This window comes from Dermacentor andersoni, chromosome 4, assembly GCF_023375885.2.
Source record: "Dermacentor andersoni chromosome 4, qqDerAnde1_hic_scaffold, whole genome shotgun sequence".
Lineage (NCBI taxonomy): Eukaryota > Metazoa > Arthropoda > Arachnida > Ixodida > Ixodidae > Dermacentor > Dermacentor andersoni.
Window position 1 is genome coordinate 155,841,451 of NC_092817.1, and position 15,297 is coordinate 155,856,747.

The following is a 15,297-nucleotide window of genomic DNA, read 5'->3' on the forward strand; positions in this document are numbered from 1 at the left end:
GATATCTGTTGCGAATGTGGCGCTATCGCTTTAATATATTTGACGCTACGCAACCTTTGTGCCACCTTTTGTTACATCCATTTGCGGTGATTGGTCAGCAACGTGCACGTACTAAGAGCAAATACGTAGTGCTAAAATTTTTCTTTCGGCAAATGTCCAGCGCCACAAACCGGTGTCTCCAAGTCTCTGCCAGACCAGGCCGCAGCTAGCAGTAACTGAGTGGTTTGGCTGCGTAGGCAGTTGTCCTTCTTACCGCGACAGAGTTAAGAGGAAGCATTAGCTCCAGCCCAACTCCGACGCGGCCTATTCAAATAAATGTAGAATGCGAAAACGCTTTTCTGAGATAACCCCTGCACCGATTTTAATAACGTGTTTGCATTTGAGAGAAAAATTTAAACTCCAGTTATTGTGCAAGCGGAATTTCGATTTAGGGCCTGAATTTTGTTCAAAGAATTTTCAGAAATCCGAAAGTTATTAAAAAGAAAAGGACAATCTTTACAAAAATAATAGCTCTCCGTCAAGAACAGATATCGCGGTTCCTTAGAAGGCATGCCTAAGATGTATAAAAGCGGACAAATCCTATATGTCAATTTATATATTAGGAGAATTTGTTACGTTTTTTAAAAGGGTTCAGCGAGTGCTCTATTTGCCATTGCTAAATGTTTTGATATGCATGTGTAACATATGAACTTTGTCCACCTAAATGTGCTATGATTATGATATTTCTCATTGCTGAGTAACGAAGTTGTAAACTTAATAGTTTCGTTTCCTGAAAATTTGCGATTTTTTCAATGTTTTATTAAAGATTGAGGACCCTAATCAAAAATGTCGAAACCACCAGTCACTAGATTTTACGTTATCGTTTAAATGCAGCAAACCTCGTCAAGTTTGGTGTAGTGGTTGTCGAGAAAAACGATCTTTAGTTTTACATGCACCTAGATAGGAGCACCCGAGATAAAGCATCCTCTTAAGGGCTCCGTATCGCAGAAAATCTGGTGTCTGCGTCGTAGCGGAAGTTGGCGTCCCGTAATCGAAAATTGCTCTATATTTTCTGTATGGCACTAAAGTTCTTTTATAGCCGAAGTTGCTCACACCTCGACACACATTCTTTCTTAGGTTATTCCTCGGAATTTTGTGAAACACCGAGACTGAACGCCTTTTTTGGTAGATGTTCTCAGACAGAAATACTACAAGTGCGAAATAACGACAGACGATGGGCCCACGCAAGAGGCCGCGTTTCTACCAGAAAGCTTGCCTTCGTGGGTAGCGTTCGCCTCCAGCATTTACCGGTTAACATTACACTTACATAGGTTGTAGTTGCCGGCAAGGGCGAGAAGCAGTCAGGGATCCTAAAAGCAATTGTGTTCCACTCCTAAAAGCGAAGCTTAAACGTCCTTCAATTTTTGTTTTGCCTGCTGGCAGAACAGCAGCCAGAACATTGTTATTTTCCCAACCTTGTAGTGAACTTCGGCCACGGGGTTAAAGAGGTTAGATACAAATGAACAAACGCAAAAAGTACCTGCATTTCCAAATGATACTAAGATCACTACTAAGGAGCAAGATGCCCAAGAACATTGGAACGCATCATTAGTGCATCAAATGTGAATCCCAGAATTCAATAAAAGTGGTGGGTCTGAACAACTTAAATGAAGAATTGATTGCGAACTCAATTCTCTTTCGTGTCAATGATTCTCTTTCTGGCTCGGTTCATCACACCAACCTCTGTTCAACCACATGCGAAGACGCAAGAAAGCAGAGTATGGTTAGACAATTTTAGTTTGACGTCCGTAGAAGCACTACGTACGTGAAGATCTAGCGGGATCGAAATGCGCATGCGGCGTCCGAATGTAGGGAGTCCCGTCGCCTCTGACGTAGGGACGTGAAAGCGGTGTCCTCACGTCGCGCGTCCCACGCGTACGTGACGGGCTCTACGAGCTGCCAGGCAGAGAACGAAGCCCGAGCCAGTCCAGGCTAGCATGGACGCACAGTTCGCGGGGTGTCAGAATCACGCGTCGACTGCGATTGCGGTTCGTTTTGAACGAACGTGACTGTAGTAGTGCTCACGTCTGCCGGTGGAGGGTGCCAGTAGACATGCGGAGGGAATGACTTATACCTTTGCAAGGCTCTTTGACTATTGCGTGCGCAAAACTGCAAACGTCCTACGGATGCGGCACATAGAGCACATGGAACTCGAGCGTTTGCGTGTGGAAAGCTTCTGCGCACGTGAAACTAAAGTTGGCTATTACTTTTCGCTAGCGCACGTAGTGGCATATTTATATTAGCAGATAAGGTTATGCGCGGGACGTAAAAGTGTTGGTTCAGTACAGTGCACTGCATTACGCTTTCGTCACAAGAAACAATAAGCAGCGCCGAATTGTGTTTGTTGTGTGCCTAGTGGATTTCAGATATTAGTTCGTCTCATCGTCTCATCGATGTTCGTCTAATCAAGTTCGTCTCATCGCATATCACTTACAAAACGCGTGGCGTTTATGGTTAACGGCAGGAAGAAAAGTAAGTATCGTTTATTTTCTAGACATATTTCACGAGTTTCAGAATTTGAAACACCGCAGCCACCGGGATCACCGGAAACAAATGCCTGTAGGTGATGGGTATCAAAAAAAAGTACTTATTTTGGGCAAATTTTGTACTATTGTATACGAACTGCAAAACGTTTTTTGCAGAAATATTTATTTAATGAATACAATTGCATAGAATGGAAACGATAAAAAAAGAGAATTTTAAGCAACAAAACGCAACGAAAGTTACTTTAAAGGATATTGAATAAATACAGTACTCCATTTAAGACAATTAGTTTAGGATAATAACGGAAATAAAAGATAGCTGGAATCATTGGGTCGCAGAAATTAATAAAACTCTGGGAAGGAATATTCCAAGTTATTTTTGTATAAGGCATAGTTGACACGTTCAAAGCTTACCTTCGGCCAAGCATACTCTTAAAAGATGCTAAATTAAGGCTGTTCACAGTACGAGATGGGTTGGCAAGAGTCAATGTGGTTGGTTGAAGTATGCATTAGAGAGAGCCAGTAAAGCATGGCATCGCTTTCTTTCTCTACGTGCCCCATCAAACCCAATGGAAAATAATAATAATAATAATAATAATAATAATAATAATAATAATAATAATAATAATAATAATAATCTTTTGTGCAGTGAGTAAATAGGTGCGTTATCTCTACGAGGTTGCAAGCATGAACGTAACGACAACTGTACATTTGTTAAGGGTAGGAAGTTTGTTGCAGTCGCCGGGAATAAAGCCTGCAGAACTGTTTTGGACGCCATCCAGCGATTTAACACGAAATCTAATGTGCTCAGACTGGATGGCTGCGATGATGCGGCTATTGGAGCGAGTCAATCTCACGAAGCCGTTTACTCAAACCTGAACTGCATTGCTCGGCCTCGTAGTAATGCGGAACGCGACCTCCACTGTTCTGATTCTAATTTTACCAGTTTGTCTATTACAGTGCACTCTTCTCCGCAAGCCACACCTAGGATATCTTGCACTTGGTCATCGTAAGAATATGGCAATAGGCTGACACACACAAAGCGGCCAACTTTGCGGTACAGGCTTCTAAGAATCAAAATGCAGCCATACGGTATTGCGTTGCAGGGCAGCGTACTCTTGCTAAATATGCGTCGTGCTTTGGATTTTACTGGGCGCCACTCACCTTAGTGCCTTGCCAATTGCAGGAAAATTTCCCGGAGAATACAAAGGGAAGGAGAGTATAATGTAACTTGGCCGATTGACGTTGTCATGTTTGTCTTTCATCAAATCGAAGAGCATCTGCGATCAAAATACATGTTTTTCTTTTAAATGAGCGCACAAGTTGTACCCAGACAGGCTACCCAGGAAACGCAGCAAAAAGCGAACGGTGAAACATGTCGGCTAAAGAGACACTGCTGAAAATAAATGCAAGAGTCTATGCCAGTTACTGTGGTTTCTATAATTTTTGCAGGCAAATTGTGGCCTATGCTCGAATGATCCGTATATATTTGCTGGTACAGCAAGCCTGGTAGTGCAAGGAATCCAGGGGCGCACGCGGCGAAACATTTCCGCTATGATTGGTTGAGTTTTTGGTTACGGAGACGACTAAATTCCGGCATCCTAGCCACATACAACTTCACCGTAAAATCACAGGTGTAGAGGCGACTGCACGGGCCCGATTTTACGTCCCGGCTCGGGCCCGCTCTATGAAGCTAAAGCCCAACTCCAGCCCGGGCGTACATGACCGAACTCAGTATGGGCCCGTACCCGGACCTCTGTTACCTTAGAGTTTCTCACTATAACACCTAGAGGGTAATCTGGCGCCACCGTCTATGGGAGTTTCTTAAGGGGGACCGTGCCGTCATGGGAATGATGGTATATGTGTCTTCGAGGCTCGTGTTGGCTGGTGTTGTAAGAGGCTTCGTCTAAAACGTGGATATGGCTACGCAAATAACGCGTTCTCAAAGTAAAATCTTCAGAAAATGTTTCCATTCACGCATATTACATCTTTACTCACCCACGATGCATGACCAAGCGAAGAAAAGCAAGAACAGACGACCAACTGTTTCAAAGCGAGCGCGAACCTTGTCGTCTGTCCTCCAACTTTAGCGGCCCGCTGATACTTTTTACGTAACATGTAGTCGTACACACAATAACAAGTTCTCATAATTAAACAAAACATGTTTTCGCGTAATATTAAAGCTAAAACAGCTTTTCACGTGCTGTTCTGGTAGAAAATGAATCATTGTGACAGACGGAACGGTACTTGCCAGGCGCGTCTTCAAGGTGTCCTGTCTCTACGAGAACGATGCCAATCCGAATCCACAATATACCGGCATTCCCATGCATACCACAGCGCAGCAGCGTCAGATTTCCCTCTAGGTAATGTAGTGAGAAACTCTATGTCTGTTACTAATCCCAGGCACCGCGCGGGGCGCCCGGGTGGTGCCCATTACTAAGCTTAGTGCATGACGAGGCCCAGCGTAAACGTACAAAAAGTACTATATATATATATATATATATATATATATATATATATATATATATATATTGCTACACGCGTGTGACATTTGCTTGTTTGAAGGAGAGAAGAGGAGGAAGAACGAACGGGGCTCGTGCGATGAATCTAACCGGTCAGCGTTGCAACCGCTTTCGTAAATATATCCTGTAAATAGTTGCTCGTCTTACTGACACGTCCTTCGCTTAAAATTGTGGTGTAGGTGGAACGTTCCCCGTCCTCGCCACGGAGCTCCGGAGCGGCCGCACCGTCGTCTTCTCAGCCATGGCTTCCGATGGAACCATCCCATCGCCACCTACACCTGCGGTGCCAACCACAATGTACGTTGCGGTTCCTAGACTCCGCGATCCTGGGACATTCTCCACCCAAAATTGCGTTGACCTCGACGACTGGCTCAGCATGTATGAGCGTGTTAGCCAAAGTCACCACTTAGACGCTACCATCATCTTGCCAATGTGATTTTTTGTCTGGACGGGACACCACGTGTCTGGTTTCACACCCATGAGCTCGAACTCTCCAGCTGGGACATTTTCAAAGAGGCTTCGCGACCTATTTGGCAACCCGTCAAGTCACCAACAGGCTGCGCGAAAATAGCTTGCCACCCGTGTCCAGTCGTCGACCGAATCGTATGTTTGCTACATACAGGAAGTGCTCGCGCTTTGCCGGAATGTCGACGAGCACATGACCGAGGTTGACAAGGTGGGCCATATCCTAATGTGCATCGCCGACGACGCCTCAACTCCATGCATAACGACGTTTCTACGTTGACGCCATCATCAAAAAATGCCGCCGCTTCGATGTAGCCAAAAGGCGCCGCGTCGTCCCACAGTTTTCCTGGCTTCCAAACACCCCTGCCACGTCCTCTTGTTCCACTCTTACCGCCACACGACCATTTCAAGAGAACGTCACACGTATCTTTCGCTGTGATTTTGAAGCGCCGAGTCCGGCCCCCTTCATCCACGACCTCTTGACGGTACCTTCGACCAAGCGGCCCCCACTATTTCCGTTATTGAAGCAGTTGTGCGGCAAGAAATTGCAAACCTTGGCATCCCTACTGCCTGCTCTGTCTCCCGACCAGATTCGGTGCCCATTCCCATGTCCGCAACCTATAATGACCAATATTTCGCGCACAGACCACGCAATCCTGCTGAATGGCGAACCTCAGACGACAAACCGATCTGCATCCGCTGCCACCGCGTTGGTCATGTAGCCCGCCACTGCCGGGCCAGCTGGTTGCCGCCGTACTGCAGCTCATTCACTTATCCTCACCCATACGTCGGTGATCGCCGTTATTCACTTCGCCGTCGGTACCCTACTTCTGATGCCCCTGACAGCTGCTCCTCCGTGCAATTGCCCTCGCCTCAACGCCCTCACTCCCCGTCACCCCAACCTCGCCGATTTTCCTCGCCAACCCGACGGACGGAAAACTAGGACATGCAGCTGTTAGAGGTAGTGTTGCATCACCCTCGACCTGTCCAAATCCTCCGTTGACGCTCCTCCCCAACACGAACCTAATTGAAGTAGACGTACATGGTGTTCCGTTGGCGGCAATAATTGATACTGGAGCCCTAGCGTCCATAATGAGCGCTAAACTATGTAGTCGCCTCAATAAAGTTCTTACGCCTGCCATCACTCGAGCCGTCACTCGCACAACATATATAAAATGAGCTGCAATGTATACGCAATACAGACCGAAATGTTTGTTTCTGGAATGGGAACATAAGTCCTCTGGCCTATTGCCTAGGTACACTGTTATTTTTCCGTCGGTGCATATGTGTTTGCACTGAACTCAAGATCTAGTCGTGCAAGGTCAGCTAACATATAGGTACTGATAAATTGTTCAGGCTACCTTTAAATGTAAAGAACTTGAGCGATGCTACAACGTAAACAGAACAGGTATTTACTTTAAACAGTTTCAACCGGTGGACCAATCCTGCCCGAGCCCGTGGCGTCAAGCCCGAGCTCGGCCCAGGCCCCCGCAAAACTCTCCGGACGGCCCGAGCCTGTGCAAGTCTCTTATACTAGAACCTACTCCAATAATGTGTGCAAAAAAAAGCCCGCCGAGAGACACACCCATTCACTTGCAAATGTTGAGCGAGCGATGGACCTGGACACTGAGGCGCAACGTAGAGGTGACCACTCGTCTACGGTCCCGCAATTTTCGCTACAACCGAATCACTATTGTTCCCAGACATGATCACGCATAGCCTTCTTAGGCGCTATGTAGACGCTGATAGAAAATTAGACAGTCGCCAGCACTGTGGCTTTGCTAAGTTTACATTGCTAGCATATGCTAATGCTTATAGCCAATTTAGCCCGAATGAGCTTCAGGACGTAGCAGTTGGCCTTTAACATTGTTAGACTACGATGACTCGCATCGCCGTTCGTAGAGAAAGTCAGCAGTCTAAATCTGCTATATCTCGCCGACTGAAAATAACGAAACCTTAAGAGACCTCATACTTAATATGGTTAAATTCTGCGGTTTCATGTGCTAAAACCACCATACGCTATTGAGATACGCCGTAGCGGGGGGCCCTGAAATAATTTTGACCACCTGGGGCTCCCTAACGTGCACCGAATGCACAGCACACGGGAGTTTTGCATTTCGCCCTCCGCCCCCCTTTAAATGCGGACACTGCGGACGCGATTGGACTCTCTAGGTGACATCTAAGTGCGGTCGGTAGCAGGCATGCTGTTCTGCACCGGGGAATCTTCGGCGCCTAGAACTCTGCTAAAGGCAAGCCAGCACGCTGTGCTAGAAATGCGTGTGAATAGCGACGTTCCGGCATGCCTACCCTCATACCTAATTTACGGCGTTTTTTTATCATTACCAGAATTTTTGTATAATCAGTCATGGCATACAGCACAATTCTACTTCACGAGCTGGATTACTTTCAACGGCGAACAATATTTACGCCAAAAATTACAATAAATATCTGATTAACTAAAACGATTTCTTTTAAATTTACCAATTAAACAAATTACTTTACCGCACCTATTGCAATTTACGAGTTGTAACTGGCAACATTCAATATCTTATGCACTCTAATCGACTTCTGCCGTTGATACCTGTTTCAAGAAATGCCTTCCGAATATGCGTGATGAAACGCATTGGTGGTCTAGTAATATTTTACCTTCAGTATATGGAAACGGGGTTTGTTAAAAAGGTGCTTGCAGGGACAGTGGATCTTTACTATAATATTGATTGCAATTGATTGTAAGATTGTCAGAAACATTGCAATCTAGCTACGAATTTTCACGTGTTTTCAGAGGGCGCTCTCACCCCTCGCCTTCAACCCTTGCACGCAGGAGATCGCGCGCCCACCCCTCTCCGCGAACCTTTGCATGCCTTCGCTCGCATCAAAGTCCCAGTGCGATGTTATCGCACTTGGACTTTACAGGGAGTACCGCTGTGGGATGCCGAAGAGGATGGCGGAAATCCTGCACGAGTGTCCATGTACTTGTTACGACAACAATCAGGAGCGTAATTATCTGTGAGCGTGGTGGGATGTAGGCCTCTATCAATGGCGTCCTTTGTCGTGCCGCCACCATGTTTATGGCGCGCCCTCCACCAGCTGGTTTGTTAGGGTGCCACGATGCGCCCACGCCACTGCGCGTGGTGGGAGGGCGCACGCGTAGAGGTGTCTCATTGTTCTGGTACCGCGCCACTCGCGAGAGCAGCGTCGGAGAAGAGCGTGTAATAAGTGCGCTTCTGCAATGCAGTCCTTGCGCATGCGTGGAAGCGAAAGCGGCGTGCGTGTGCGGGCCGCCACTCGTCTCGCCAAAGCACGCGCCGTGCACGCGAAGAGCACACAGTTTCCTACAATGCCGAGAGGGCCAAAGCTCGCGAGGCCAAGTGTCACCGAAATTGGTGACTTGTCTCATGCCCGCCAGGAGAAGCGGGACTCTGAACAGCGTGTCCAGGTCACGTAGTGGGACAGAGTCGACCAACACAGACGCGTAGCTGTCGAAACTTCTGAGGAATGGAATGCTTTGCAAGACTGCTATGAAGACCAGATGGGGGACAACTTATTGGCACGTCATATACGATACGAATGGGATGCAAAATAGGTTAATAATAAACCTGAGAAAGAGAGAGAATGGAGACGTATCTTGTAATAATCGAACTCATTGCACGATCATGTGCATCGGCTTTGTCTTCTTTCGCATCAACGCTTGGTCGAAACTTCTTTATGTGTGAGTTGTTTGGAGTAACATACAAATGTGCGGGATTTTTTTATGACGTCCGTTAATGTGTAAAGAATTTCCCGATAATAATGTTGATTTGCTAAAAAAATTTTGCGTTAGATAGCTGAATTCAGGAGGAGCGGCAGTAATTATTATATGGGGAGGTCATTATATAAGGCACGGAGGCCATAAATCACTAACAAGTGCTTTTACGACAAAACGAAAGATTGGATGTCGACGAGAGCTCTTTGTTTATAAAACAAAGACGCTTGTTGGACAACAGGCGTTAAGACGGTTAGTGCTCTGATAGCAGCGGAACGCATGACACAGATCTGTACTTATGTCTAGGTTCAGATGGACATACCCCAGGTGGCCAAATATTCCGGTGCACAACGCAAAGACTTATTTTGTTGACTGTGATGCAATGGAGCGCTAAATCAGAAGCACCAATCTTTCCACCTTTTATGGTGTACCAAAATAAAAACCAGCGTTCAACGTAACTAGTCCCCGCATCGCAGCTAATACGCAGTATGCCTTCCATAATATCGACTACAGAGAGGAGTGGTAAACTTTTAAGTGGTTGCTCTGCTAGATTGGACAATCAGCTGATATAACGAATTATGTGCGCTGTGAAAAAGCAATGACACACTTGATGCTGAATGACAATAAATCTCATGACTGTGATCTTATTATTCCTAAGCAGGAAAATTCAAGAATACGGTACATCTAAAAATGGACACCACGCTGATGTTGACAACAAAGAACATTCCCATATATAGAGCCAGATATCGCTTAGTGCGAAAAGCATGCGAAATATTTCCTAACAATGTCCTCAAAGATATGACGATAATGCTTACGTTGTGTCCGTGATTTACTTAAAGTGGTCTTATGTACGAGCATGAAGAATTTTATAATGAGTTAAACTGAAAGCAAGTGGATTGATTTCTGTGTAGAAAGGGAATGTGCCCGAGACTGTGGTGCAGCGAGAAGCGTGACAGGGGGCGCAGAAAAACATCCCACGAAAAGGGCTTACTGCCAATTGAAATTTTATTGTCTGATACGAGGTGCTATATAGGAAAAAGAAGAGAAGGAAAATGACATAAAAATTAAATAGGACACAAAAAATAAAGATGTCATCACCGCTCACTGGTCGGTCGATCGAACGCGCATCATCGCTGAATCGGCTAGCATGGCACGCCAAGTATGCCTATGCATACGTAAGCCGTCCCTAGCCTTCTTATCACAAAAGGAATTGACATTTTTAGACAATGGCTGTGCGGCCAGTGAGTGGTGATGACATCGTTATTTGGCAGCTTTATCTTGATATTTTATTAATTTTTATGTCGTTGTTCTTCAGCTCTTTTATATAACCCTTTGTGTCAGAGAAAAAAAATCAGTTGGCACTAAGCGCTGGTCCTTGTTTTTTTCTGTGCCGCTGACCGGCATTGCGCTCCACAACACAGTGTCATGGGAAATCAACTATCCCAAACCATCACCCTTCTAAGGTATGTACAATAGTTACGTTTATTTAAGATCGCCCACAGTGTTTTACGTTACGAAGGCATGAGTTTCGTGTGGCTGATGACTATTCTCACAAGGCAGCGCAAGGCTGGACTGGGTCCAGTGGCGGAAAAGACATGATTTTTAAGTTTTCAGAAGAATAACCTGTAGTCCTTTGGCACAGTTGACGTTTACATCTTGTATGGTTCCGCCATAATTTGCGAGAGGAGGGTTAACTTGTCCGTAGTGGTAAAACCGCTTGGTCCACAAATAGTCCAATGTTGTCTTGGTCATGGGATTGTTGGCAAGTTCTGTCATGTTGGCAACGCTCTTACAAAACCTAAACGTGGAAAACATGAAGACATAAGTCTTGCTGTCACCGATCACAGGAAGGCTACATTATCCTTTTGATATAAGTAAGCATCGGGCATAGCTCGTCACAGTTTCTTTGTACAAGCATGTTCTCCTCTACAACAATCGGGACACAGCCCTTCAGACATCGTGCGACTCGCATAGCTTCACTCAAACAGGAGAGGTTAAGTGCGAGGGATGGGAAATAATGTATGCCTGTAACTTTGCATTTCAATTCATGCATTTGAATGAAATTGGTCGAAGTAATTCATCATTCGATTTAGTGAAGTACATCAAAGAAGAAATATATTTGTGAAATATATCAGGGGAGTAATTTTTTAAAGATACTCTAATGTGATTTCACGTTAGAAATTTTAGTTTTGCTTTGCCGAGTTGTAAGTGACAGGAACTGCTACGTTTACTTGGAACACTTCAATTACTCATGTGAATAAAGGAACGCATCACCCGAAGCATGAAAATGGGCTCCGGGCAACGACTTGTACGGTGGAAATACTTGCAGGATCGTTCAATAGAGTTTCCAGTTCAAAGTGTTTCTAGCGCTAACCTCGATTTAGGGTAAACGCTTCTTTGAATTTCCAGGTACTGGCTTCCGCAGTGCAAAATGTAAATGCATTACAGTAACGCGTGCGGTATTCTCAATGCGGGCTTGCGCATTAACGTTTGCATATGGTCAGACGCTTCAGCTAATGCTAGCCATATTCTTAAATTATGTAAGCCTCGGCAAGTTCATAAGGCATGTCCGCTCGCCTTATCGAAGACATTGCCAGCAGTTGTATTCTGATTATTTAGTCACCTAACCATTCTGTTGCATGCGCTTTTTGTCCTAACGTGCTGGAATCACTTGGCGAACGAGATATCCGAAATATATCCCGAATGAAAGATCACACATGAAAGCTTCATTACGAACTGCTTATAGTTGTTACATTTTTTAGTCTTTGCGCACCTCAGAAAAAGAAAGCGCGAAAGCGAGACATTATGTTTGCATCGCCCATCAGGCGTGTTGGTACCGCCCAACACTCAAAAGTTTGGTGATCGAAAAAACTGCTAGGTTTCGTCAGCGTCCCCAACAGTGCGACTAGGCATCCGTAATACAGGCGTTCTGTTTCATACAGCTTGAAGTATTAAGTCGGATGAGAAAAATCTTTCCAAATGCAATATGCCAGCTATGATTTCACGGTAAACCCTGCTTATCGCTGGTCGTTCATTAGTTCGTAGGAGCCTTGTCAACAATGTAGTCGTGTTTGTACATCTAAAGTTAAATAAAGAGTAGGGCGCAAAATTTCAAATATATTATTATATCAAATTCGTTTGTGCAAGCGGCATCTCAAATCATTTAGGAGCCTAGGTATGTTAGCTAGCAGACATTGTAGTGGTTATAGTAGCTACTATTTTATGGCGTGGTTCTTTCATTCACTGCCCGCATAGAAGCGTGGAGCCAATTGTTGAGAAACGCGCGGGATGGATATTTTTGATGTCCATGCCACGTAAGGAAAAGTGCTGTAAAACGTGCCTGCCTTCTGGCCGGTTTTCACTATAAGTATATTAACAATTGTTGAGGACAATAGACTGGCTGAGGGATGAGGCCAGTTTGTACGAATAGTCTGGAATTCTTTTCCTTCGGATGTATACACTTATGTCTCTAATCGTGCAGTTCGGTAATACCGCACGACAAAGTGCAGTAAATTATTAGCTGAGGTATAGCAGTTCGCATTACATTCCGAAGGCAATCGCAGCACGTACTTGTAAGTGATGCCGATTCCAAACTCCGTCTTGTTCTGCTTTCCGGCGTTCTCCACGATGACGTCAAAATGCCTGAACGAGTAATACTTTGTTGGGAAGAGTTCCAAGTCAAAAGGTTCGTAGAACGGGTAGGCCACCACAATCGTGCAAAGCCCATCCGGCGGGACTCCCAAAAGATCTCTCCGGAATGGGGATTCTAGTGTGCAAATCAGTGCGTCGAGCGGCAGTGGCCTCTCTGCGGGAGAAGAAACATAAGGTCTAGAGAGCGCGCTAGTGCGATAGGTAACAGGAGATTTTAAAGCAATTCTACAGCTTCACTTGCGTGTTTATGCTTCCAGTAATGCATTTCGAAAATATTTATGCCCCTGACCTGCACCCTTCCCCGAGCTATTGAGCCAGCCGCTCTTCGTCGTGCTCGTAAAGCAGCTAAACTCTTAACGCCAAACTACACGTTCGCTTGCCGGCACGCCAACGCATGCGAAGAGGGTGCAGAACAGATCGTACGAGTCGAAGCGTGGAGCGAATAGAGACATGTCCATACAAAGCGAAAGTATTATATGCCCCATTAGGCGAAAATCTGGCTTTGTAGCCGGCTGCGTGACAGAATAATGGCACCGAAAGTGGCTGCTGGCGCAAATGCTCGAATTGACGCCAAATTCCTAAGGGAGGTTCCTGTAAAGAAAGTGAGGTAATGTCTTTGAAAAGAATATTCGGTAAATGTCCGTCTGTGTGGGATTGTAACCCTGGTATACCGGGGGGGGGGGGGGGGGGGGCGAGAAGGGTACGCTTCCCCGACTCCAGATCGGCTCTACGGTTCTGCTTGACTAAACGTGCGCCTAGTGCTTCCGTCATTGCCTACGTCACGTCGCAGCCAACTGGCTGATTGAACGTTTGGCCTAAGGCGTACGTCGTTGGGCACGTGACGGTGCAGCCAATGGACAGGAGGTGGCGCCACGTCATTAGTGTATAAAATGAGCGTATAAAATAAAACTAACCAAGCAACACTTGAATGCCGCTGGGCCTTTAGAAAAATGAACTTAGAATGTGTACAGAGTGTCCATAGACTTCTTTTAGATGAGTTTGCTATTTTACAGATTTATTTTTTACAGATTTATTTATTATTATTATTCAGACAGTAAAAAAAAGGTGATAAGGTTTCTATTTTTTGCCTACTCATATTCTACAGTCGGTCTATAGAAAAAAATCGATAAGGTCTTCGTTTCTTTTTGTCTACTTCCCCTTTATAGAACAACTATAGACGAAAGTCGATACATTCTCTATTTTCTTATTTGTCTATACATTGTCTATAGAAGAAATCCGATACGATGTTTAGTTTTTTTTTTTTTTTTGTCTACTTCCGTTTTATACACCAGATAAAGACAAAAGTGGAGGTTGTCTCTATTAATTATCGTTCGTTCTTCGTTTAGAGACTGTCTATAGACGACAGTCGATAAGGTGTTGATACCTTTTGTCTACTCCCGCTTTATAGATGCTCCCGTTTATAGATCTCTTATAGAAGAAAGTCGATAACATGTTCCTTTCCTTTTGCCTCGTTTCACTCTATAGACTACCTCTAGACAAAAGTATGTACAGTCTCTATTTACTCTTGCTGATCGTTCGTCTATAGACTGTCTATATAGACAATAGATGAGAACGTGTGCATTTCCTTTTGCCTATTCCCAGCCTGTAGATTTCCTCACACCCTTACACACACGCACATGCGCACATTCAGGTGCACACGCAAATACACACACATTATACATGGTGTCGCAGCTAACTTGGACCAAAATTTTAAAAACACCCAAGAGCTCTAGAGAAATCGTACCGACTGCATAGTAGCCGTAGTCGTATGTACTTACGGCCAGTCTTAATTTTATCACGATGTAGTATTTACTTAATTAATTTTAATTAGTGAAATCTTTATTTATTGTTTCAATCGCAAACATATCAATTACAAAGTTGTAGGGCACCTCAAATAAACTCCGAATCAAGCATTTGTTTAGTGCTCAGCTTTGTCTCGTTGGTTCTTGCGAGAAAAAACATAAGCGCGCGGAACATCCAAAATACGAAATAGCTACGTGCTCGCGCGCCGCTACTCAAGCGTTCCCCAGCGAATAGCCACGGATACACTGCTTTACTAGCGGCGGCAGCTCGATAAAGTGATTTACGCTATGTCAGGGTCGGGGCATCAAGAGAACACGCCGCTAACGAATTGATAAGCGCACTGGAGCCTTGTACGATGCGGCAATAAGAGAATGCAACCGTATATATTTCAATGATTGCTTGTAGGCCCTTGAGTAGCGGCGTGCGCGTGCTTATCTATTTCGTATTTCGCGTATTTTGCGGGATTTTTTTTTCTTGGAAAAAGCAACCAGGACCATTTCAGCACGAAATAAACCCTTGAGTCGGAGGTTATTTAAGGTGCCCCACATCATTGTAACGGATATGCTTTGGATTCAAGCAATAATTAAAATGT

General features: G+C 44.9%; 1 protein-coding gene across 1 annotated transcript in view; it reads right to left on the minus strand.

Annotated features, from left to right (window-relative positions):
- The window catches only part of LOC129386517 (uncharacterized), a 47,759-nt gene that overhangs the window by 23,507 nt on the left and 8,955 nt on the right, over positions 1-15,297 (minus strand). The window contains exons 2-4 of the mRNA XM_072287554.1: positions 12,822-13,056; positions 10,875-11,049; positions 3,687-3,802 (exon numbers count right to left, since the gene is read on the minus strand). Coding sequence (XP_072143655.1) covers positions 3,687-3,802; positions 10,875-11,049; positions 12,822-13,056 — 526 coding nt within the window. The remainder of the gene's footprint in view (positions 1-3,686; positions 3,803-10,874; positions 11,050-12,821; positions 13,057-15,297) is intronic.